The sequence below is a fragment of the Antechinus flavipes genome, chromosome 2, assembly GCF_016432865.1.
Source record: "Antechinus flavipes isolate AdamAnt ecotype Samford, QLD, Australia chromosome 2, AdamAnt_v2, whole genome shotgun sequence".
In the NCBI taxonomy this organism is placed as follows: domain Eukaryota; kingdom Metazoa; phylum Chordata; class Mammalia; order Dasyuromorphia; family Dasyuridae; genus Antechinus; species Antechinus flavipes.
In genome coordinates this window covers 685937204-685963843 of record NC_067399.1, presented here as the reverse complement: position 1 = coordinate 685963843, position 26640 = coordinate 685937204, and the positions used below count along the sequence as shown (strand labels likewise).

The window sequence follows — 26640 nt, the reverse complement described above, 5'->3', positions numbered from 1 at the left end:
CTTTTGATAGCTATTTTACCTTCTGATCCTAAATATCAGGAGAGTTTTCTTTTATGATTTCCTGTAAGATAGTGTCTATGTTCTTTTGTTCATCATGGCTTTCAGGAACATGAATAATCCTTAGATTGCTTCTCCTAGATCTATTTTCCAAGTCAGTTGTTTTTCTTAGGAAATATTTCAAATTTTCTTCTCTTTTTTCATTTTTAGTTTGATTGATTCTTGACGTCTTATTGAATCATTCACCTCCATTTGTTTAATTGTAATTTTTAGTATATTATTTTCTTCAGTTACCTTCTTTAGCTCTTTTTGTCATTGATCGATTGAAATTTTTTGTTCATTTCTTTCTTTTTCCATTTCACAAATTTTGGTTTTCAATGAATTGGTGTCTTTTTCGTATCTCTGTTGTAAGGCATTATATGATTTTTCCATTCCTCTTTGCATTGCTCTCATTTCATTTCCCCATTTTTCTTCTAATTCTCTTTTTAAGATTCATCCTCATTACCTGAGGATCTTACATTGTAAAGACAAGAACTACCCAAGAAATTGAATTTGACCCATAAATATATGTTGCCCATATTTAACTGGAATAGGGAAAAAAATGATGTCATGGGAAGATAGCAGGAAGGGGACTTAAGTATGCCCTTGACTCAATCTTCAAAGTTCTTCAGGCCTACTCAAATTCTAAAGTAGATGAAGCCTTATTCGAATTTTCACAACTATCTTGAAAGATCTCATATCTGTTCAATGGGAATACTCTTTCCAGTGCCATCCTCTCTTTACCCTCACCTATATCCCTAACCAGACTTTATGCCTGTCAGAATTTCTTTTTTTTTTTAATTTAATTTTATTTAATAATAACTTTATATTGACAGAATCCATGCCAGGGTAATTTTTTCCCCCCAGGGTAATTTTTTACAACACTATCCCTTGCACTTGCTTCTGTTTCGATTTTTCCCCTCCCTCCCTCCACCCCCTCCCCTAGATGGCAAGCAGTCCTATATATGTTAGATATGTTGCAGTATATCCTAGATACAATATATGTTTGCAGAACCGAACAGTTCTCTTGTTGTACAGGGAGAATTGGATACAGAAGGTAAAAATAACCCGGGAAGAAAATCAAAAATTCAAATAGTTCACATTCGTTTCCCAGTGTTCTTTCTTTGGGTGTAGCTGTTTCTGTCCATCATTTATCCATTGAAACTCATTTAGGTCTCTTTGTCAAAGAAATCCACTTCCATCAGAATACATCCTCATACAATATTTGTGTCAAAGTGTATAATGATCTCCTGGTTCTGCTCATTTCACTTAGCATCAGTTCATGTAGGTCTCTCCAAGCCTCTCTGTATTCATCCTGCTGGTCATTCCTTACAGAACAATAATATTCCATAACATTCATATACCACAATTTAGCCAGCCATTCTCCAATTGATGGGCATCCATTCATTTTCCAGTTTCTAGCCACTACAAACAGGGCTGCTACAAACATTTTGACACATACAGGTCCCTTTCCCTTCTTTAGTATCTCTTTGGGGTATACTGCTGGATCAAAGGGTATGCATATTTTGATAACTTTTTGGGCATAATTCAAGATTGCTCTCCAGAATGGTTGGATTCGTTTATAACTCTACCAACAATGCATCAGTGTCCCAGTTTTCCCACACCCCTTCCAACATTCATCATTATTTTTTCCTGTCATCTTAGCCAATCTGTCTGTCAGAATTTCTAACTGTACTTCCAATTCCCATAATAAACCCTTTTATCAATACAGATTTTCAGGTCTGTAAATTCTTTTACATAGAACCTCTGCACTGCCAGAAGGGAACCCTCAAATCTCCCTACTCTTGTGCCAAATCCCAAGGGGTTGCAGGTGAGCCAAACCTCTCCATTTGGTTCCCTGAACGCCAAACCTGCCACTAGACCTCATCATTTAACTTCCTGACCACCAGAAACCCTAATTTCATTTTGGTTCCCTAAATCTAAACCTCATCAGAAGGACCTGGATTATGAAATTGTGGAAAGTAACGAAGCTTGGAATACAGCCAAGAATCAACTACCATTGAGCATTACCTTTTAGGGGAATATTGTCCATTATCTTTCTTTTTTTTTTTTAATTTAATTTTATTTAATAATAACTTTATATTGACAGAATCCATGCCAGGGTAATTTTTTACAACATTATCCCTTGCACTGGCTTATGTTTCGATTTTTCCCCTCCCTCCCTCCACCCCCTCCCCAAGATGGCAAGCAGTCCTATATATGTTAGATATGTTGCAGTATATCCTAGATACAATATATGTTTGCAGAACCGAACAGTTCTCTTGTTGCACAGGGAGAATTGGATTCAGAAGGTAAAAATAACTCGGGAAGAAAATCAAAAATGCAAATAGTTCCTATTCGTTTCCCAGTGTTCTTTCTTTAGGTGTAGCTGTTTCTGTCCATCATTGATAAATTGAAACTCAGGTCTCTTTGTCAAAGAAATCCACTTCCATCAGAATACATCCTCATACAATATCGTTGTCGAAGTGAATAATGATCTCCTGGTTCTGCTCATTTCACTTAGCATCAGTTCATGTAAGTCTCGCCAAGCCTCTCTGTATTCATCCTGCTGGTCATTCCTTACAGAGCGATAATATTCCATAACATTCATATACCACAATTTACCCAGCCATTCTCCAATTGATGGGCATCCATTCATTTTCCAGTTTCTAGCCACTACAAACAGGGCTGCTACAAACATTTTGGCACATACAGGTCCCTTTCCCTTTTTTAGTATCTCTTTGGGGTATAAGCCCAATAGAAACACTGCTGGATCAAAGGGTATGCACATTTTGATAACTTTTGGGGCATAATTCCAGATTGCTCTCCAGAATAGTTGGGTTCGTTCACAACTCCACCAACAATGCATCAGTGTCCCAGTTTTCCCACATCCCCTCCAACATTCATCATTATTTTTTCCTGTCATCTTAGCCAATCTGACAGGTGTGTAGTGGTATCTCAGAGTTGTATTAATTTGCATTTCTCTGATCAATAGTGATTTGGAACACTCTTTCATATGAGTGGTAATAGTTTCAATTTCATCATCTGAAAATTGTCTGTTCATATTCTTTGACCATTTATCAACTGGAGAATGGCTTGGTTTCTTATAAATTAGGGTCAGTTCTCTATATATTTTGGAAATGAGGCCTTTATCAGAACCTATAACTGTGAAGGTGTTTTCCCAGTTTGTTGCTTCCCTTCTAATCTTGTTTGCATTCGTTCTGTTTGTACAAAGGCTTTTTAATTTGATATAATCAAAATTTTCTATTTTGTGATCAGTAATGGTCTCTAGTTCATCTTTGGTCACAAATTTCTTTCTCCTCCACAAGTCTGAGAGATAAACTATCCTATGTTCCTCTAATTTATTGATAATCTCATTCTTTATGCCTAGGTCATGGACCCATTTTGATCTTATCTTGGTATATGGTGTTAAGTGTGGGTCCTTGCCTAATTTCTGCCATACTAATTTCCAGTTATCTGTCCATTATCTTTCAGGGGAAAAGACTGATATTCAATGAAATATGGCATTTTCAAACACTTTTGATGAAAAGACCAAAGCTGAACCGAAAATTTGATTTGGAAATATAAGACTCAAGAGAAGCATAAAAAGAAAAATGGGAAAGGGGGAAATAATGTTATTTGAAAGTTAAACTGTTTACATTCTTACGTGGGGAAATGACATTTGTTACCCATAACTCTTGAGAATTAGGGGAGTTAGATGGAGCATTCCTAGAAAGAAAGGGCGGGTCTAAGTTGAGTTTGATGTGATGGTATAAAAAAGAAATTGAAGGGCAGAAAAAGGATTGTGTAGGGAGAATAGGAATGGAGAGGTTAAGTGGAGTAAAATATAGCACAAAAGAACTTTGTAGTAGCAGGAAGGAAGGGAGGAGGATGAAGAATGTTGAAAACTCATCGGATTCGGTTTGAAGGGAGAATAACATACACGCTTAGTTTGGTAGAGAAATGTGTCTTGCCTCATAGGAAGGTAGGAAGGGAAAGAGGAAAACAAAGGAAAGAGGAAAGGCTGATAAAAGGGAGGGAAGCATTAGCAATATTTCATACCTGAGGATTTTCCCCAACTCTCAATACCAAAAAAATTAGAAATAATAAAGTATATCATAGATTTTTAGTATGATAAAATCACTGGCAGTCAAATGAAATCAATTCAGTTGAATAGCTCCAAATAATGTTACATAGAAAAGCACTCCATGTATCACTTTCATAGCCCGGACTGATTGAGTTCAGTGACCAGTGGAGCAGGATGTAGGTCCAGTTCCCTTTTGGTTCCTTATTCTGACTTTGCTTAGTTCACCCTCAGGAAATTGTAAGCACAGTTGGGAATCTAGTCCGTCCTCCTGTACTCGGGCAAAATTCTCCATTCTCCTGATAGTTACATGTCCATCCCCTCACTCAGTATTCACCAATCTCGGTCCAGTCACCTGATAGGTGAATACCTTTCTGGCAAAGGTATTTCCAAGGGTAAGTGGGGGGATGACTCATCAACACTCATTCCCTGCACAGCTTAGACTCAGCTTAGCTCCATTTCTGCACTTTATGGTTTCTTCCTTTCCAGAGAAGGGATAACAACTCCAGAAATAAGCTCCACGTGAATAAGAGAAAGCTTAGAGGGGAGGGAGCTCCAGGGAGGATTTGAAGAAGCAAATCAGAGAGGCGGAAGTGGATAGGGGGAAAGGGGCGGAGGAGGGAGTGGGGCAGCCTGGGAGGAGTTGGAGGTGGAGGAGATCCCGAGCCGGGGGCGGGGCCTGTAGTCCTGGTCTGCAAAAGGCCTCCTGCTCCTGGGGGAGGGACAGGGCGGGGCCATGAGGACCAGAAAGGCACTCGCAGAAGGGGTTGTCGGGAAGCTTCCTGCCCTTCGGGCCGCCCTCCCTTCCCGCGGACCGCTGATTAGTTTGACTTCTGGAAGGCAGAACCGCGCATTTCCCAGGTAGGTCGGAGCCAGCGTCCCCCACACTTGCTGGCTTCCGCGGGCTGGCGCGGCCGCTGAGTCTCCTCCTCCGCTGACCTCGTGGAGAGTATCCTCCGGGTCTGCCGGGAGCATCCCCTTAACTCGCTGCAGGATGAGCTGTCCAACTTCCTGGTTCTCCTTGCCCACATTGAAGACTTTCTCCCTAGTAAGCCGGCAGTCCTGATTTCATTTTTTTGGTCAGGACCCGGGGGTCCGGTCCCTAACTGTCCCCACCTCTTGCTTATTGATTTACACCCTCCTTAAGACCCATTCCCTTTAGGGACTCCCAGCCCCGACTCCACCAGGGAGTCCCCGCAGTCCTCCCCAGCTCCCAGGTAGACCTCGGGACACAGGCTCCCTGCTTTCCCTGGTTCAGCTGTTCCCCTTTAGAGGCCCTGATGGAAACTAGGGAATGGATCTGTTCCATGAAGCAGGAGTGCTAAGGCTAAGGCTGGAGGCTGCGCAGGCCCAGTAGCCCTTTTTACCCAAGTGCTGAGTTAGAAGCTTCTGCCTGAAGGGAAACTAATCGCCTAACAGTTTGGGGGAAGAACATTTGACTCTCTCCAAAAAATAACAGGATGATGCGACAAACGCTATTATGTTTTTCTTGATTTACAAACACTGGCGGGTGATGATACATTCATTTGTTTCAATGTAACAGGGTGAATCTCAGGGTGGAGCAGCCCTGGATCCTGACCCCATTCCCTAAAGAGAAGTAAATTTCAAGCTTCTCTCCTTAATGCCTCCCTGATTTACATGCCCAGGCTTCCAGTTCCCAGAGGAGACGTGATCTCGTATTTAAGCAGAGGGAAGCCCCCTGGGTGCTGGACCAACAAGGCCTGAGGAGCTGCTCTCCAGGTGAGTGAGGTGAAAGCAGGGATATGAGCATTGCAAAAGGCTTCTAGGAGGTAACCTGAAGGAAATGCTGGGTTTGGGGGAGAGAGACCTGACTTGGAATTTTTTTTTTTAAATTGTAGTGAGATGATTTATTTTAAATTCACATCGCTTTATGAATCATGTTTTGAAAGAAAATTCAGAGGAAAAGGGAAAAACTATGGGAGAGATAAAAAATATAGGAAAAACAAAAAAAGAAGTGAACATAGAATGTGTTGATTTGCATTCAGTCTCCTCAGTTCTTTTTGTAGATGCAGATGACAGTTTCTGTCCAAAGTCTATTGAGATTCAAAGCGATCTTAAAGGACAGAAAGCGACCCATGTGTGGAAAAATGTTTGTGGCAGCTCTTTCTGTAGTGGCGAGAAACTGTCAAATGAGTGGATGCCCATCAGTGAGGGAATGGCTGAATAAATTATGACATATTAATGTCTTGGAATGTTATTTTTCTATAATAAACGGTCAGCGGGATGATTTCAGAGAGGCCTAGAGAGTCTAATATGAACTGAGGCTAAGTGCAATGAGCAGAAACAGGAGATCATTGTACTGGGCAACAAGAAGATTATATGATGTTCAATTCTGATGCAAGTGGCTGTCTCCAATACTGACATGCTCCTGACCTGTTCCAATGATGTTGTGATGAAGAGAGCCATCTGCACCGAGAGAGAGGTGCTATCCTATGTTTATGTCTCAGACTTGTGGAGATGAACTAGAGATCATTATTGATCACAAAATAGAAAATTTTGATTATATCAAATTAAAAAGCTATTGTACAAATAAAACTAATGGAAACAAGATTAGAAGGGAAGCAAAATCTAGGAAAACATTTTCACACTTAAAGGTTCTGATAAAGGCCTCATTTCCAAAATATATCAGAGAAGTGACTCTAATTTATAAGAAATCAAGCCATTCTCTAACTGATAAATCCAATTTGATAAAAATCAAAGGATATGAACAGACAATTTTCAGATGATGAAATTGAAACTATTTCTACTCATATGAGTGTTCCAAATCACTTGATCAGAGAAATGTAAATTAAGACAACTCTGAGATACCACTACACACCTGTCAGATTGGCTAAGATGGCAGGAAAAAATAATCATGAATGTTGGAGGAAATGCAGGAAAACTGGGACACTGATGCATTGTTGGTGGAGTTGTGAATGAATCCAACCATTCTGGAGAGCAGTCTGGAATTATGCCCAAAAAGTTATCAAACTGTGCCTACCCTTTGATCCAGCAGTGCTACTATTGGAAAGTTTTTGTACAAACAAAACAAATGCAGACAAGATTAGAAGGGAAACAATAAACTGGGAAAACATTTTTACAATCAAAGGTTCTGATAAAAGCCTCATTTCCAAAATATATAGAGAATTGACTCTAATTTATAAGAAATCAAACCATTCTCCAATTGATAAACGGTCAAAGGATATGAACAGACAATTCTCAGACGAAGAAATTGAAACTATTTATAGACATATGAAAATATGCTTCAAATCATTATTAATCAGAGAAATGCAAATTAAGACAACTCTGAGATACCACTACACACCTGTCAGATTGGCTAGAGTGACAGGGAAAGATAATGCGGAATGTTGGAGGGGATGTGGGAAAACAGGGACACGGATACATTGTTGGTGGAATTGTGAACACATCCAGCCATTCTGGAGAGCAATTTGAAACTATGCTCAAAAAGTTATCAAACTGTGCATACCCTTTGATCCAGCAGTGTTTCTACTGGGCTCATACCCCAAAGAGATACTAAAGAAGGGAAAGGAACTTGTATGTGCCAAAATGTTTGTGGCAGCCCTGTTTGTAGTGGCTAGAAACTAGAAAATGAATGGATGCCCATCAATTGGAGAATGGCTGGCTAAATTGTGGTATATGAATGTTATGGAATATTATTGTTCTGTAAGGAATGACCAGCAGGATGAATACAGAGAGGCTTGGAGAGACTTACATGAACTGATGCTAAGTGAAATGAGCAGAACCAGGAGATCATTATACACTTCAATAACAATATTGTATGAGGATGCATTCTGATGGAAGTGGATTTCTTCGACAGAGAGGATCTAACTCAGTTCCAATTGATCAATGATGGACAGAAGCAGCTATACCCAAAGAAAGAACACTGGGAAATGAATGTAATCTGTTTGCATTTTTGTTTTTCTTCCCAGGTTATTTTTACCTTCTTAATCCAATTCTTCTTGTGCAACAAGAGAACTGTTCAGTTCTGCACACAAATATTGTACCTAGGATATACTGTGACAGATTTAACATGTATAGGACTGCTTGCCATCTGCGGAAGGAGGTGAAGGGAGGGAGGGGAAAAATCAGAACAGAAGTGAGTGCAAGGGATAATGTTGTAAAAAATTACCAAGGCATGGGTTCTGTCAATAAAAAGTTATAATTATTAAAAAAAAAAAAAAAAAAAAAGATAGAGGAGACCTGTGTGGTGGTTTTGAATAAATTAGTGATTGAAAATAATAATAATAATAATAGTCTATAATCTTCATCTTCCACAACATGTTCAGCCATTCCCTAATTGGCGAGCATCCATTCCATTTCCACTTCTGTGTTACCACAAAAAGAGCTGCTGCAATCATCGTTGCATGTGTGGGTCCTTGTCCCTTTTTGATGTCTTTGGGATAAAGAGCCTGTAGAGACACTTCCGGATCCAAGGGTATGCACAGTTTGATAGCGCTTTGGACATACTTCCAAATTACTCTCCATAATGGTTGGATCATTTCAGATTTCCCCCAACAATGCATTATTGTCCCACTTTTCCCGCATCTCCTCTAATATTTTTCATTATCTTTTTTCTATGATCTTAGCCAATCTGAGAGGTGTGAGGTGGTAGCTCAGAGTTGTATAATTTGCATTTCTCTTATCAATAGTGATTTAGAGCATTTTTTTTTTTCATATAACTCTAATTGGCTTTAATTTCCTCATCTGAAAATTGTCTGTTGCTATCCTTTGACCATGTATCAATTAGGGAATGACTTGCATTCTTATAAATTTACAACAGTTCGTTATATATCTTAGAAATGAAATCTTTATCAGATATACTGGCCTTAAAGATTTTTTCCCCAGCTTTCTACTTCCCTCTTAATCTTGTTTCTAGTGGTTTCTTTGTGCAAAAACTTTTAATTTATTGTTATCAAAGTTGTCCATTTTGCCTTTGATAATGTTGTCTAGTGCTTCCTTGCTCACCTCCCTTCTGCAAAGATGTGATAGATAAATTATTCTTTGTTCTCCTAATTGGTTTATGGTATCATCCTTTATGCCCAAATCATGTTCCTATTTTGCCCTTATTTTGCATAGAATATAAGATATAGGTCTGTGCTGAGTCTCTGACATGTTATTGTCCATGTTTCCCAGCAATTTCTGACACACAGAGAATTCTTATTCCATTCCTTGAGTTTGGGGGGTTTATCACATACTAGATTGCCATAGGTTTTGATTATTGTGTCCTATACATAGCATCTGTTCCACTGATGCCCAACTCTATTTTTTTAGCCACTACCAAGTGGTTTGATTACTGCTGCTTTGTAACATAGTTCTAGGGTTGGGTACTGCTAAACCACCATCCTTTCTGTTTTGTTGTTGTAAATCCCTTGATATTCTTGACTTTTTGTTCTTCTAGATAGCTTTTGTTGTTGTTGTTGTTGTTTTTTTCTAGTTCTATAAAATGTTTTTGCAGTTTGATTGTTATGGCACTGAAGGAATATACCAATTTAGGCAGAATCATGATTTATATCAGCTCAACCTAGCCATGAACAATGAATATTTTTCCAGTTGTTTAGATCTGATTTTCTTTGTGTAAGAAATGTTTTGTAATTGTGTTCATATGGTATTTGGGTTTGCCTTGGCAGTTTGCTCCACAATTATTTTATTTTGTCCATAGACATTTTCAATGGAATTTCTTTTTGTATCTCTTGCTTATGGGCTTTATCAGTAATATAGAGAAATGCTGATGATTTGTGAGACTTCATTTTATATACTGCAATTTTGCTAAAGCTGTGAATTGTTTTCAGTAGATATTTTGATGGTTTTCTAGGATTCTTAAAGTATCTCATCATATCATCTCCAAAGAGTAATAGTTTTATTTCCTCATTACCTATTCCAATTCCTTTTGTTTCATTTTTTTTTTTTCTTATCAATGAAGCTGACATTTCTAGAACAGTGTTGAATAATAGTGGTGATAATTTAACCTCTGATTTTACTGGGAATGCATCCAGCTTCTGTCCATTTCATATAAATACTTTCTATGGGTTTTAATGAAGTATTACTTATTTTTTAAAGGAAAGTTCCCTTTATCCCTATGTCCTCTAGTGTTTATTTATAGGAATGAGTGCTGTCTTTTGCCAAAAGCTTTTTCTGCTTGTATTGGGATTGTAATATGATTTTGGTTGGTTTTGTTATTGATGTGGTCAACTGTAGTAAGTTTTCCTGAATCTGAACCAGCCATGCATTACTGGTATATTACTGGTACAACTCAAATGGTTGTAGTGTACTATCCTGCTGATAAGTTGCTGTAATCTCTTTGCTAATAATGTTATTTAGAATTTGTGCATCAGTGTTCAACAGGAACATTTGTAATTTTTGTTTCTCTTTTAGCCCTTCATGTTTTAGGTAGCAGTGCCATAACTATGTCATACAAGAAATGTGGCAGTACTCCACCTATTTTTTCCAAATAGTTGACGTAGTATCAGAAGTAATTGTTCTTTAAATGTTTGGGAGAATTCACTGGTGGATCCAACTGGCCCTGGTGATTTTTTTCTTAGAGAGTTCATTAATGACTTGTTAAATTTCTGTTTCTGAACTGGAACTATCTAAATATTTTATTTCCTCTTCTGTTAACCTGGGAAATTTGTATTTTTTGTAACCATTCTTCTATTTGAGTTAGATTGTCAGAGTCGCTGCCATAGGGTTGGGGAAGAAAAGCTTGCTTTAATTTATTTTTCATTGGTGGTAAATTCATACCTTTCATTTTTGATGTTGGTGATTTGGTTTTTTTCTTTTCTTTTTCTCATCATCAAATGTGGGCAAAGATTTATTTGTTTTGTTAGTTTTTTTCATAAAAGTGACTCTTAGTTTTGTTTATTGGTCCAATTGTGGTTGTTGTCTCCCATGGGGATTTCAGGATGGTCTCTACTGGGAATTCCTAGTGACTGGTTTTCAAGTAGGCTTCCAGCCCTGGGGCAAGAGTGCAGAACCAGAGACTATCATGATCGGGTGATTACAGGTTTGAGGAAATGTGATCCCCAGGAAACCCAGAAGTGATGACCATGTATTTTAAAATCAGCTGGAGTAGGAATTCAGGTTAGGGGAAACTCTTCTATCTTTATTCTTTGTGAAGGTGAAGAGGGATGGCAATCGCAATGTGAGCCCCTGCGACAAAAAGCCAGCCAGCAGTCTCTCTCTGCCTCTCTTCCTGCCCCTCTGCCTGGACCCACCAAAATAGTCCCAACGTCATTTCCTATACAACACATCAGACTTGCACAAAGAGTGGGCAGGGGCCATTCTTTCTCCAAGCATATTTATTAATAGAGTATGGTCCAATTACTATTTAGCCTCACATGCTTGGGACCTCAGTGCATCAACTCGAGCTTCAGCCCATTACACCCAGCAATGAGGGAACTGCTCTGGTGCAGGGAGAGAGCCACTGAGGACCTTTGCAGGCCCGTGTCCTTTTGTTCATAAATGTCCAACCTTCCTGGAATTCTGGAAACAATTTTTTGTTAAAGTGAGAATCTGGAAGGCTCTGTGGCACTTAGAAGCCATTAGGCTTTGTTGGAAGCACTCCTTGAACTCCCAAAATTGCATTTTCCTGATCATGGTTATTTGACATCATTGAGAAAGAGTTGTTAAGCAGTGCACATACTTGTTGTCAAAGGGAGAATTTACCACTGGTACATTTTTGGATCAAATCCCTTGGACCGTTGTCTCGATCCTTCAAGGATTTTTTTTTTTAATTTTTATTTTTTATTTAATGATTACTTTATATTGACAACATTATTCCTTGCACTCCTTTCTTTTCCGATTTTTTTCCCCCTTGCTCCCTCCATCCCCTCCCCTAGATGGCAAGCAGTCCTTTATATGTTGGATATGTTGCAATATATCCTAGATACAATATATGTTTGCAGAACCGAACAGTTCTCTTGTTGCATAGGGAGAATTGGATTCAGAAGGTATAAATAACCCGGGAAGAAAAACTAAAATGCAGATAGTTCACATTCGTTTCCCATTGTTCGTTCTTTGGGTGTAGCTGCTTATGTCCGTCATTTATCAATTGAAACTTAGGTCTCTTTGTCAAAGAAATCCACTTCCATCAAAATATGTCCTCATACAATATCGTTGTCGAAGTGTATAATGATTTCCTGGTTCTGCTCATTTCACTTAGCATCAGTTCATGTAAGTCTCACCAGTCCTCTCTGTATTCATCCTGCTGGTCATTTCCTACAGAACAATAATATTCCATAACATTCATATACCACAATTTACCCAGCCATTCTCCAATTGATGGGCATCCATTCATTTTCCAGTTTCTAGCCACTACAAATAGGGCTGCTACAAACATTTTGGCACATACAGGTCCCTTTCCCTTCTCTAGTATTTCTTTGGGATATAAGCCCAATCGAAACACTGCTGGATCAAAGGGTATGCACAATTTGATAATTTTTGGGGCATAATTCCAGATTGCTCTCCAGAATGGTTGGATTCGTTCACAACTCCACCAACAATGCATTAGTGTCCCAGTTTTCCCACATCCCCTCCAACATTCATCATTATTTTTTCCTGTCATCTTAGCCAATCTGACAGGTGTGTAGTGGTATCTCAGAGTTGTCTTAATTTGCATTTCTCTGATCAATAATGATTTGGAACACTCTTTCATATGAGTGGTAATAGTTTCAATTTCATCCTCTGAAAATTGTCTGTTCATATCCTTTGACCATTTATCAATTGGAGAATGGCTTGATTTCTTATAAATTTGAGTCAGTTCTCTATATATTTTAGAAATGAGGCCTTTATCAGAACCTTTAACTGTGAAGATGTTTTCCCAGTTTGTTGCTTCCCTTCTAATCTTGTTTGCATTAGTTTTATTTGTACAAAGGCTTTTTAATTTGATGTAATCAAAATTTTCTATTTTGTGATCAGTAATGGTCTCTAGTTCATCTTTGGTCACAAATTTCTTTCTCCTCCACAAGTCTGAGAGATAAACTATTCTATGTTCCTCTAATTTATTTATAATCTCATTCTTTATGCCTAGGTCATGGACCCATTTTGATCTTATCTTGGTATACGGTGTTAAGTGTGGGTCCATGCCTAATTTCTGCCATACTAATTTCCAATTATCCCAGCAGTTTTTATCAAATAATGAATTCTTTTCCCAGAAGTTAGGGGCTTTGGGTTTGTCAAACACTAGATTGCTATAGTTGACTATTCTGTTTTGTTAACCTAGCCTTTTCCACTGATCCACTAATCTATTTCTTAGCCAATACCAAATGGTTTTGGTGACTGCTGCTTTATAATATAATTTTAGATCAGGTACAGCTAGGCCACCTTCATTTGATTTTTTTTTTCATTAATTCCCTTGAGATTCTCGACTTTTTATTGTTCCATATGAATTTTGTTGTTATTTTTTCTAGATCATTAAAATATTTTCTTGGAAGTCTGATTGGTATAGCACTAAATAAATAGATTAGTTTAGGGAGTATTGTCATCTTTATTATGTTCGCTCGGCCGATCCAAGAGCACTTAATATTTTTCCAATTATTTAAGTCTGACTTTATTTGTGTGGAGACTTTTTTATAATTTTGCTCATATAATTCCTGACTTTCCTCTGGTAGGTAGATTCCCAAATATTTTATGGTATCAACAGTTATTCTGAATGGAATTTCTCTTTGTATCTCTTGCTGTTGAGTTTTGTTGGAGATGTATAAAAATGCTGAGGATTTATGGGGATTTATTTTGTAGCCAGCTACTTTGCTAAAATTATGAATTATTTCTAATAGCTTTTTAGTAGAATCTCTGGGGTTCTCTAGGTATACCATCATATCATCTGCAAAGAGTGATAGTTTGGTTTCTGCATTGCCTACTCTAATTCCTTTAATATCTTTCTCGACTCTTATTGCCGAGGCTAGTGTTTCTAATACGATATTAAATAATAATGGTGATAGAGGGCAACCTTGCTTCACTCCAGATCTTACTGGGAAAGGTTCCAGTTTTTCCCCATTGCATATGATGCTTACTGAAAGTTTTAAATATATGCTCCTGACTATTTTAAGGAAAAGTCCATTTATTCCTATGCTCTCAAGTGTTTTTATTAGGAATGGATGTTGGATTTTATCAAATGCTTTTTCTGCATCTATTGAGATGATCATATGGTTTTTGTTTGTTTGGTTATTGATATAGTCAATTATGCTAATAGTTTTCCTAATATTGAACCAGCCCTGCATTCCTGGTATAAATCCTACTTGGTCATAGTGTATTATCCTGGGGATGATTTTCTGTAATCTTTTTGCTAATATTTTATTTAAGATTTTAGCATCAATATTCATTAGGGAGATTGGTCTATAGTTTTCTTTCTCTGTTTTCAGCCTACCTGGTTTAGGTATCAGTACCATGTCTGTGTCATAAAAGGAGTTTGGTAGGACTCCTTCAATCCCTATTTTTTCAAATAGTTTATTTAGCATTGGAGTTAATTGTTCTTTAAATGTTTGGTAGAATTCACATGTAAATCCATCTAGTCCTGGGGATTTTTTCTTAGGGAGTTGATTGATAGTTTGTTCTATTTCTTTTTCTGAGATGGGACTGTTTAGGATATTTACTTCTTCCTCTGTTAGTTTGGGCAAGCTATATTTTTGGAGGTATTTTTCTATTTCATTTAAGTTGTCGAATTTATTGGCATAAAGTTGGGCAAAGTAACTCCTAATTATTGCTCTAATTTCCTCTTCGTTAGTGGTGAGTTCTCCCTTTTCATTTTTAAGACTAACAATTTGATTTTCCTCTTTCCTTTTTTTAATCAGATTTACTAAGGGTTTGTCTATTTTGTTGGTTTTTTCATAGAACCAACTCTTAGTTTTATTATTCAATTCAATAGTTTTTTTACTTTCAATTTTATTGATCTCTCCTTTTATTTTTAGAATTTCAAGTTTAGTGTTTGACTGGGGGTTTTTAATTTGTTCCTTTTCTAGCATTTTTAGTTGCAAACCCAATTCATTGATCTTCTCTTTCTCTATTTTATACAAATAGGCCTCTAGAGATATGAAATTTCCCCTTATTACCGCTTTGGCTGCATCCCATACATTTTGGTATGATGTCTCATTATTATCGTTTTCTTGTGTGAAGTTATTAATTATGTCTATGATTTGCTGTTTCACTCAATCATTCTTTAGTATGAGATTATTTAGTTTCCAATTATTTTTTGGTCTACTTTGCCCTGGTTTTTTTGTTGAATGTAATTTTCATTGCATCGTGGTCTGAAAAAGATGCATTTACTATTTCTGCCTTACTGCATTTGAGGTTGAGGTTTTTATGTCCTAATATATGGTCAATTTTTGTATAGGTTCCATGAACTGCTGAAAAGAAAGTGTATTCCTTTCTGTCTCCATTACATTTTCTCCAGAGATCTATCATATTTAACTTTTCTAGTATTCTGTTTACCTCTTTGACTTCTTTCTTATTTATTTTGTGGTTTGATTTATCTAATTCTGAGAGTGCAAGGTTAAGATCTCCCACTATTATAGTTTTACTGTCTATTTCTTCTTGCAGCTCTCTTAGTTTCTCTTTTAAGAATTTAGATGCTACCCCACTTGGTGCATATATGTTTAATATAGATAGTGCTTCATTATCCATGCTGCCCTTTAGCAAGATATAGTGCCCTTCCTTATCTCTTTTAATTAGATCAATTTTTGCTTTAGCTTGATCTGAGATCAGGATGGCTACCCCTGCTTTTTTGACTTCACCTGAAGCATAGTAGATTTTGCTCCAACCTTTTACCTTTAACCTGCATGTATCTCCCCGCTTCAGGTGTGTTTCCTGTAAACAACATATTGTAGGATTCTGGCTTTTAATCCATTCTGCTAACCGCTTCCTCTTTATGGGGGAGTTTACCCCGTTCACATTTATGGTTAGAATGACCAATTCTGTATTGCTTGCCATCTTGTTAACCCCGGTTTATGCTTTTCTCCCTTCTTTCCCCTTTCCCCCCCCCCCTTCCCAGTATTAAGCTTGTGAGCACCGCTTGCTTCTCACAGCCTTCCCTTTTTAGTATCCCTCCCCCGGCCTTAGAGTTCCTCCCCCTATCTTACCCCTTTCCCTCCCAGTTCCCGTATTCCCTTCCGCTTAGCTTATTCCTTCCCTTTTCACTTTTCCCTTCTCACTTTTCAATGAGATGGGAGAAGTTTCACCATAGATTGAATATGTCTTAAGATTTTTCACTTAAAGCCAATTCTGAAGGCAGTAAGATACCCACTATATTCATCCCCCTCCCTTCTTTCTCTCAGATATAATAGGTTTCCTATGCCTCTTCATGAGATGTACTATCCCCACTTTACCTTTTTCTGGTAGAATGTCCTTTCCACATCAATTTCTAGAACAAGGTATACATGTATTCTTTATATATCTATATAGTCAAAATATAGTTCCCAAGATTAATCGTTACCTTTTTAGATTTCTCTTGAGTTCTATATTTGTAGATCAAACTTTTTATTAAGTTCTGGCTTTTTCATCAGAAATAGATGAAATTCGCTTACTTCGTTGAATGTCCATCTTCTTCCCTGGAAAAAGATGCTCATTCTCGCTGGGTAAGTTATTTTTGGTTGCATACCAAGTTCCTTAGCCTTTCGGAATATCATATTCCAGGCCCTTCGATCTTTTAATGTGGATGCTGCCAGATCCTGGGTGATCCTTATTGTGGCTCCTTGATACTTGAATTGGGTTTTTCTAGCCGCTTGCCATATTTTTTCCTTCATCTGAGGGTTCTGGCATTTGGCCACTGTATTCCTTGGTGTTTTGATTTTAGGATCCCTTTCAGTGGGTGATCGATGAATCCTTTCAAAGTTTATTTTTTCCTCTGTTCCTATGACTTCTGGGCAGTTCTCTTTGATAATTTCCTGGAAAATAGTGTCCAGGCTCTTTTTTTCATCATTCTTTTCTGGGAGTCCAATGATTCTCAGATTGTCTCTCCTGGATCTGTTTTCCAGGTCTGTTGTCTTCCCCAGAAGGTATTTCACATTCTTTTCCATTGTTTGATTTTTTTGGATTTGCTTGACTGATTCTTCTTGTCTCCTTGAGTCATTCAATTCCATTTGTTCGACCCTGATTTTCAGTGAATTATTTTCTTCGCTCACTTTTTTAAGATCTTTTTCTAATTGTCCAATTGAGTTCTTTTGTTCTGTGGAATTTTTTTCCATTTCGCCAATTTTGTTTTTTAGAGAGCTATTTTCTGTTTCCAGTTCACCAGTCCTATTTTTCAAGGATTTTACTTCTTTATCCACTCTCTCTTTAACTGACTTCTCCAGGCTCTTTTGCCAAGCCTCCCTCTCCTTTTCCCAAGCTTCCCTCTCCTTTTCCCAAGCTTCCCTCTCCTTTTGCCAAGCCTCCCTCTCCTTTTCCCAAGCTTCCCTCTCCTTTTCCCAAGCCTCCCTCTCCTTTTCCCAAGCTTCCCTCTCCTTTTGCCAAGCCTCACTCTGCTTTTCCCATTTTTCTTCGAGCTCCCTTATGAAAGCTTTTTTAATTACTTCTATGAGGTTCATCTGTGCTGAGGAACAGGTGATCTCCTCCTTTGGGGATTCACCTGGAGACTGTCTGTTTTTAGTCTCCTCAGGATTTAGAGTCTGCTCTCTATCTGTATAGAAGCTGTCAAGGGTTAAAGTCCTCTTCAGCTTCTTGCTCATTCTGTCTAATAATCAGAGACAAACTAGCAAAGAAAAACAGAAAAAACTGGAGTCTTTCTTTGGGGGAGGGGCTGGGTGTGTTACCGAGCTTCCTCTCCAGACTGCGGGGGGCAGCAGTGAGGCACTAGCAGGATTGTGTTGCGCGTGCGCTCTGAGATCCCAGAGCATGTTGAGTCACTTTGAGGGGGGGGGGGGGGGGCGGCCAGGTCCCGAGAGACTCCAGCTGTTTGGGGTTGTATTCTTCAGCCCCGGTGTTTTTAGCTTCTCTGCTGGGCTGCTGACTTGCTGCCGGAGCAAAGTATCCAAACCTGTAGCGAAGCTCTCCCCGCAGAGACGGCTGCGATCACTCCCCACCCCCTCTCCAGTCTGCTCCTGTGCTCTCACTGCCCCTGCCCTCAGCCTGCGCCCGGTCTAAAACCGTCCCAGCCCTCCAGTAAAGACAGACCTTTCTTGGCGAATCTCAAGGATGGCTTCTCTTGATAACTATATGTGGGTTTTTTTCAGTCAAGCATTAATTCAGAGGCTTGTAATGAAATGGATAGTGAGAGAAAGCGTGGAGCTTATGCAGCTGTGTGCCTCCTCTCCGCCATCTTAACCAGAAGTCATCGATTTTTTTGAACTTCTAAAAGAATATGTTGCAATAGCATGCTCTGTCCTTCCATGACTCAGAATGATTAACGTTGTTTTCAGGATGAGACATAAATTTTCAGATGTGGATGATTTCCTCCTTTTTTTTTTTTTAAATTGGGTTTGTTAAAAGAATGTGGAGGGGAATGTAATGACGAATTTCTAAAAATAAATAAGCCATGATTATCTCAAAGAAGTAAAGCATCAGAACAAAATCACATATGCCTCAGATGAAATATGAAAATCCCCCAGAAAAATTGAAGAGCCTTAGTATTCAAATAATGTACCAAAAAAAAAAAAAAATTGAATATGATTATGTCAGAGATCAGACATTGAAAGAAAAAAGGAAAAATTTAGAATTTGTGAAATACTGTAGACAGAGGCTGGCCATTCACAAGGTGTGAATTCCAGGCACAGCTGCTGGCATTTGGGTCAAGTCACTCAATTCCTCTGCGCTGGTGCCCTGAGGTGTACAAGCAGTGAGAATGAAGGCACTTTCTGTGTGGTCCCAGGTTGACTGTGAGAATCCAATGTATTTGTGCCTGAAGGTCATTAGAAATTAAATCATTCTTGGGATGTGAGCTATTGGATTTTTAAGTGATTGATTCTGCATTTTGAAGACTTTTCTCTTGGAACTGACTCAAATTTATAAGAATGCAAGCCATTCTCCAATTGATAAATGGTCAAAGGATTTAAACAGACAATTTTCAGATGAAAAAATAAAAATCATTTCTAGTCCTATGAAAAATGCTCTAAATCACTATTGGTCACAGAAATGTAAATTAAGAACCCTCTGAGATACCAGATAATTCATATTGGCTAAGATGACAGGGAGAGATAATGATGTATGTTGAAGGGAATGGGGAAAAACTGGGACACTAATACATTATTGGTGGAGTTGTGAATTGATCCATTAATTCTGGAAAACAATATGGAACTATGCCTGAAGGGCTATCACAACTGTGCATAATCTTTGATCCAGCAGTGTCTCTACTGAATCTGTGTCCCAAAGAGATTATAAAGAAGGGAAAAGGCCTTCCACGTGTGCAAAAATGTTTGTAGCCGCCTTTTCTGTAGTGGAGAGAGGACTGTGGGGATTGAGTAAGCATTACAACCTAGTACTTCACTTATTTTTTTGGTGGTTTGTTTGCATTTGGTTTTCTTTCTCTTTTTTTCCCTTTTTGATCTTATTTTTCTTGTGCAGCATAAAAATTGTGGAAGTATGTAGAGAAGAATGGTACCTATTTTAATATACATTGGATTACTTGCTATGTAGAGGAGAGGGGTGGGAGAAGGAAGGGAGAAAAGATTTGGAACACAAGGTATTGCAAGAATGAATGTTGAAAACGATCTATACATATATTTTGAAAATAAAGTTTTAGTAAAAAAAAAAAAGAAAGAAACAAGATTTTTCTCTTTTGCCTTTGCAAATACAAAATGACTTAACTTGTGTTCATTTTAAGAAGGGAAGGGGATATTAATATATATGTGTGTATAGTGTCTATTTTACTGTTTATTATTGGTTGTTTTTTCAGAGCAAGAGATCAGCATTGAAATGAAGGACACTACTGAGAAGATAAACCTTTCTGGGGTAAAACCTCACAGGCCACCATCCATAAGTCCCTGTGACTTCACTTGGAGAGAAATCTGTGTTACACAAGAGAAAATTAAAACTGGCAAGAAATCTTATGAATGTAACTACTGTGGAAAGTGTTTTAGACAAAAGGGAATTCTTATTGGACATGAGAGAATCCACACTGGAGAAAAACCTTATGATTGTAACCACTGTGGAAAGGCTTTTAGGAGCAAGGGAGCTCTTACTGTACATCAGAAAATACACACTGGAGAGAAACCTTATGATTGTAACCACTGTGGAAAGGCCTTTATACAGAAGGTAGCACTTATTACCCATCAGAGAACCCACACTGGAGAAAAACCTTATGAATGTAACCACTGTGGAAAGGCTTTTACAAGTAAGAGCTGTCTTACTATACATCAGAGAGTACACAGTGGAGAAAAACCTTATAATTGTCATTGTGGAAAGTCTTTTAAATGCAAGGAAGGTCTTACTGTACATCAGAGAACGCACACTGGAGAGAAACCTTATGAATGTAACTGTGGAAAGTCTTTTAGATCCAAGGAAGGTCTTACTGTACATCATAGAATCCACACTGGGGAGAAACCTTATGAATGTAACCACTGTGGAAAGGCTTTTAGAAGCAAGAGCTGTCTTACTATACATCAGAGAATACACAGTGGAGAGAAACCTTATGATTGTAACCATTGTGGAAAGGCTTTTAGCATCAAGAGGATGCTTATTATGCATCAGAGAATTCACACTGGAGAGAAACCTTATAAATGTAACCACTGTGGAAAGGCTTTTAGATACAGGGGAGCTCTTACTGTACATCAGAGAATCCACACTGGAGAGAAACCTTATGAATGTAACCACTGTGGAAAGGCTTTTAGAAGCAAGAGCCGTCTTACTGTACATCAGAGAATACACAGTGGAGAGAAACCTTATGATTGTAACCACTGTGGAAAGGCTTTTAGCATCAAGAAGATTCTTATTATGCACCAGAGAATCCACACTGGAGAGAAACCTTATGATTGTAACCACTGTGGAAAGGCTTTTAGAAGCAAGGGAGCTCTTACTCTGCATCAGAGAATACACAGTGGAGAGAAACCTTATGATTGCAACCACTGTGGAAAGGTTTTTAGCGTCAAGAAGATTCTTGTTATACATCAGAGAATTCACACTGGGGAGAAACCTTATGAATGTAACCACTGTGGAAAGGCTTTTAGATACAAGGGAGCTCTTCCTGTACATCAGAGAATCCACACTGGAGAGAAACCTTATGAATGTAACCAGTGTGGAAAGGCCTTTAGAAGCAAGAGACATCTTACTGTACATCAGAGAATACACAGTGGAGAGAGACCTTATGAATGTAACCAATGTGAAAAGGCTTTTAGATACAAGGGAGTTCTTACTGTACATCAGAGAATCCACACTGGAGAGAAACCTTATGAATGTAACCACTGTGGAAAGGCTTTTAGATGCAAGAAAGATCTTACTCTGCATCAGAGAATACACACTGGAGAGAAACCTTATGAATGTAACCAGTGTAGAAAGGCTTTTAGAAGGAAGAGCGATCTTATTGTACATCAGAGAACCCACTCTGGGGAGAAGCCTTATGATTGTATCCAATGTGGAAAGACTTGTAGATACAAGGGAGATCTTGCTGTACATCAGAAAATCCACTCTGGAATGAAATCTTATGTAAGTCATTGTATATGAAAAGGGTTTTGTAGAAAAATTTGATTGGTTCTTGCCAGATTTGTGAAGAAATGTAAAGGCATTAAAATAAGCATGAAAATGAATTTGATAGAGAACACTGGGACATATCAGCCTACAGCAGTCAGTCAGATCCCTTGTATGAGAAGGTCTTTCTCCTCAAGGCTGGGAGGGCTTTGTATTAGAGGTGACTACTATCAGCTTGGCAGTTTGTAGCCATGGATTTGGTTTGGGATTCCGGGTTGGTTTTTAGAACACTGTGGATGCAAGTGTTGGGGGCTTCCTTCTGTTGGGGATTCCTTCCATTCCATTTTCATTTTCTTTTCCAGAAGGGACCAGTTCTCTTTGGCCATTTCCTTCATGAGACTGTCCATTATTTTTAACCAGTGCCCTTCCCTGAAAGCTCCGATCCTTTGCTTTTCTATGTCGCTGGTGTGTATTTCCGTTCAGCAAGGGCAGATTTTTTGACTGTTAATTGTTGTTTATTTCATTTCGTCTGGGCTCTCATTCAGTTTTGTACATTCTTATTTCCTGTCTATTCTTTATTCTCTTCTTTGGGAAGAGTTACCACGTCAGAATTTCAGTTTTCTATTCCTGCATCTTGACAACGATCAAAAGAAATCCAGAGGCCCAAGAAATATGGAAAGAGGTCTGGCTGGGAAGGAGCCTCTTGATTCAGGGACTTGTGGAGAGCCTAGTCAGAGAAGTCCCAAAGGAGGGGAGCCAGTGAATTATCAGGAGATAGCTGGACTTTCTTTTTAAGAGAAGGTTTGGAATTCATTAAGCCCCCTTCCTGTTGGTAAACAGGGCCTGTGGGAGCCTTGTGAAGGAAAGTTTGTAATATCTTCTCTTGGGTGTGAGTTAAAGAATCAATCAGAGATGTCGTCCATCAGGACTTCCTTTACTGAAAAGTTATCCTGAGGATGAAGAAGTTCTCTCTCAAGAAAAAGAAAGATTCAGCAATCCATGGCAATCTCAAAAAGTGTAAAAGAACAATAACTTCCTCAGTTGCCCAGAAGTGAACAAATAAAGAAAAGTAAAGCTGAAATGTGCATTACACAAAGACCATAATGAGGTCAGGGTAGCCCTTCCTAGTTAGAACCAAACATGTCCCAAGTTCGCAAAGGCCATTCTCCTTACCAAAAGGTAACTTATTTAGGAGAACAGGTTATAGAGAAAATGGAGAGGAAATTAAGAACCAGCCAGGGGAAATGTGAAATAGTGCTGAAAGAGCAAAAAGGGTTACCCAAGAAAAGAATTGGGAAGATCCCATTAAAGGAACATAACAGGTTGTTACATTGAATGGCAGCCTAGAAGCATAAAGGAGTTTAGCAAACTGACCAGTTAGTTATAGTTAGCTCTACTTTATGTATAGTATATACAACTGTAATGAGCCAGAACTCTGGAGAAGCACAATTGAAACAAGGTGTTAACTCAGAGCAATAGGTAAGACAATGGTTACCTAGTTTAGCTGTGAGTTGCCTAATTCAGTACATGTACTCAGTACTTAACATAGTTCTACAAGATTGACACCTACAATGATGTAATTATAATAGAGCACATAACAGCGAACAAGGACAGAAGAGACATTCATTCCATGTCCCACCTCCCTGAGGTCCTTTTCTGTCTCTCTCTGATGGACAAGGGGAATATGGCAAATAAACATCGAGGAATTTTTAGGAGACAGATAATTCCCCGAGAGCCTCCACCACTGTGGATCATAGCATCAGAAGGAGTTGCAGGGCAGCCTTTGCTGACATAGGGGCTGGGAATGAGATAAATTGTGAGCAGAGGGAAGAGCAGGAAGGTCAGCCACGACTTGAATCACTTCTGCTAAGGAAGAAACTCCCCATCACCCTCTTGCTCTCCAAAGATCCATCTACCTCACAGATAAAACACAAACTCTTCCTCATTCCACAAGGAAATGCACTCAATAATCAGACATTTCTCAGCTTTCTTCCAACTGCTTCTATAAAATGCTTTTCTGAAAACGCAGTAAGACTCTTGATACCCATGGTTTCAGGAGTTGACTCTGACCCTCAGAAATGGCCTCAGCTTTGAGACAATCTCTTCTCTGCTTGAGTTTCCTCTTGTAAATTGGAGAGGGTTAGTTGGATTCTTGTAGAGCTGAAAGTCCCATCAGAATTCATCTTGTGATTTGATACTTTAGGACTTGGTGACATTCAGGGATGTGGCTGTGGACTTCACCCAGGAGGAGTGGGGCCTCTTGGATCTTCCCCAGAAAGAGTTGTACAAGGAAGTCATGCTGGAGAATGCCCAGAACCTGCTGTCCCTGGGTAAGGACATATCCTTGGGTAACTCTGAATCTGCCATCAAAGGGTGTATCTTCATTTCCTGGAGTGCAGGGTTTGGGGTGTATCATTCAGGAGGGGGAAAGTTCTGATCTGCTGTGTCCTCCTGTTTCTTTTCCTTGTATGATAGAAAACTGAGGGTGTCCTTGGTTGCTCCTGAAGCTCTTGTCACTTTTAGGTAGCTTCAAGTCAGAGATGAAACCAGTGTGGAAGCATCTCATCCAAGGACCTACTCTGAGCTTATTTTGGCTGACCTCTACCTGGACACAGACTGGTCGAGCAGAGCTCTGAAAATTGCTCCCACAGTTATAGCTCAAAACCAGTCCCTCTTTGGCTCCGGGCCAGAATTGGGAATACCCTTCTTTTTAGCATCACTCTGTACCTTAAACCCCATCGTTGTTTCTAGTACAGAAAACTTGTCCTTGATCTTCCTGCCTATTGCCCTCACATTCTAGCACCAGTGGTGGGAAAGGAAAGGAAGGGAACTGGCATTTCTTTCCAGATGTTGTTTGCCAGGTGCTGTGGCTTATCCTTTCTTTACAATATAAACAATTAACAAATATTTTGTTTAAGAAAAAACTTCCAGGAAATAATATACTTTGACAATTCTAAATACCCAAATTAATGAAAAAGGAACAAGTGAAGAAAGAAGTGGTTTGCATCCCGATAAAGAACTGATAGAAACATGTATGGCATAATATTACTTCAGGCCCAATAACACTTTTTATTCAGGTATGGACTTAGAACCCTCTGCCAGAATGGAATCTAATAGGACAACAGGAGGGGGAGGGGAGAAAGAGCATTTGACTGTTTCTCCAAAAAAGGTGTACAACAGGATGATGGGACAAACTTTATCAAAGATGTCTTGCATTACAAGCACTTGTGGGTGTCCACAAACTCCTATTTCAATAGAATGAGCTGAATCTCAATGGAGCAGCTCTGGATCCTCTCCCCATTCCCTAAAGAAAACTCAATTTCAACCTTCTCTCTTCATCCCTCCATGATTTCCATGTGCAGGGCTTTCAGTTCCCAGAGAAGACATGATCTCGTATTTTAAGCAAAGACAAGTACCCTGGATGCTGGACCAAGAAGGCCTGAGGAGCTGCTCTCCAAGTGAGTGAGGTGATAGCAGGGATATGAGCAGTACTAGTGACTTCTGCGAGTTACCCCGAAGAAAATGCAGGTTTGGGGGACAAAGACCAGCCTTGGAATTCTTTTTCAGATACTTTTTAGGAAGATCTTTCTCAGATTCTCCTTTGCCAGTCACTGAATCTCAGTTTCCCATTTGTAAAATGAGTGGGAGGCACTCCATGGTCCCTTCCCACAATTATGTGAGATCGTATAAGTAGACATTGTTTGCACTTTGGGGCAATGGAATTCTCCTGAAAGTGCAAAAAGGGGATCAGATTGTCCCAGATGAACCAGTTCTTAGAACTTCTCCAAGTCAGCAAACTTTTAAGTACCTGCTATCAGCCAGGCCCTGAGCTGTGCCCCAGCAACATAAAGAGAGGTGAGGGACTTCCCCTGCTCTCCTGAGAAAGCTGGGGCAGACAGTACACCAGTAAGTCTGTAGAAACCCTCTGTAGGCCAGATAAATTGAATCATTTTAGTGCCTCCCTAAATCACTAAGTAATTAAGGTAAGGATAGTTTAAGAAGGAGAGTAAAATTGGGGAGATGATGATCAAAATGAAATACCATACCTAGCATTTATACCACACTTGCTATGTCATGGAATGTGTCAGTTTTGTCTCATTTTATCCTCAAGAGAACCTTGAGACTCAGGTACCATTATTGTGCCCTTTTTATAGATAAAGTAACTGAGATAGACAGAGGTCTTGTAAGTTGACTAGCAAGTTGCTGAGATGGGATGAACACTCAGGTCTTGCTGATTCAAGGCCCTATTCACACTTTTCCCCTTGTACCCTCAGCTCTATTCTGATTCTGAAACAGATGTGATGAAAACAGTCACATGTGTATGAGGTGGACAGTGGAAGGAAAGGTGAACAAGCTTCCGTTTAGAGGTGCAATGTCATTTCTTTAAATGGTAATCAGTGGAAATTACTGGCTAATTATGGTTAAATTAAGCTTTATTTCCATTGACTCATGACAAGTATTGCTTTAAATAGCAAATGTACTGCACCTCAGTTTCAAATATTACATTATGGTTTTTTTTCATTTTTTAATAATGTTTAATTCCCAAAAGCATCATTTGAAAGGACAGAATATCTTCATTTTTTTTTTTTTTAAACAATGATAAAGTAGCTTATCTCCCTGACACTCTACTGGACATTTAACCCACATTGCCAACCAAATCCTTTGATAGACTGCCACATGGAAGAAGAGAAATGTAAATGAAGGATAAGTTCCGTCTTTTAATCAGAACTCATCATGTCAATGAGTGGCTCTTTAGGGTTCCTTTTGTGGAAGGGTTGTAATCTCTCATGGGGATTTCAGGATGGCCTCTACTGGGGATTCCTAGTGACTGGTTTTCAAGTAGGCTGCCAGCACTGGGGCAAGAGTGCAGAAGCAGGGTCTGTCTAGATTGGGTGATTAGAGGTTTGAGGATATGTGATCACTAAGAAACCCAGCAATGAGGGAACTGCTCTGGT

The 26640-nt window shown here is 38.9% G+C and overlaps 2 protein-coding genes across 10 annotated transcripts in view; both read left to right on the top strand.

Moving 5' to 3' along the window:
- The window catches only part of LOC127552244 (zinc finger protein 420-like), a 270922-nt gene that overhangs the window by 26462 nt on the left and 217820 nt on the right, over positions 1-26640 (top strand). The window lies entirely within an intron of this gene.
- LOC127552247 (zinc finger protein 260-like) overlaps positions 1862-26640 on the top strand; it is a 28240-nt gene continuing 3461 nt past the window's right edge. Inside the window, exons 1-5 of the mRNA XM_051982838.1 lie at positions 1862-4981; positions 5767-5860; positions 19959-21703; positions 23889-24015; positions 25048-25143. Of these exons, the coding sequence (XP_051838798.1) occupies positions 19979-21703; positions 23889-24015; positions 25048-25143 (1948 nt within the window). The 5' untranslated portion in view covers positions 1862-4981; positions 5767-5860; positions 19959-19978. The remainder of the gene's footprint in view (positions 4982-5766; positions 5861-19958; positions 21704-23888; positions 24016-25047; positions 25144-26640) is intronic.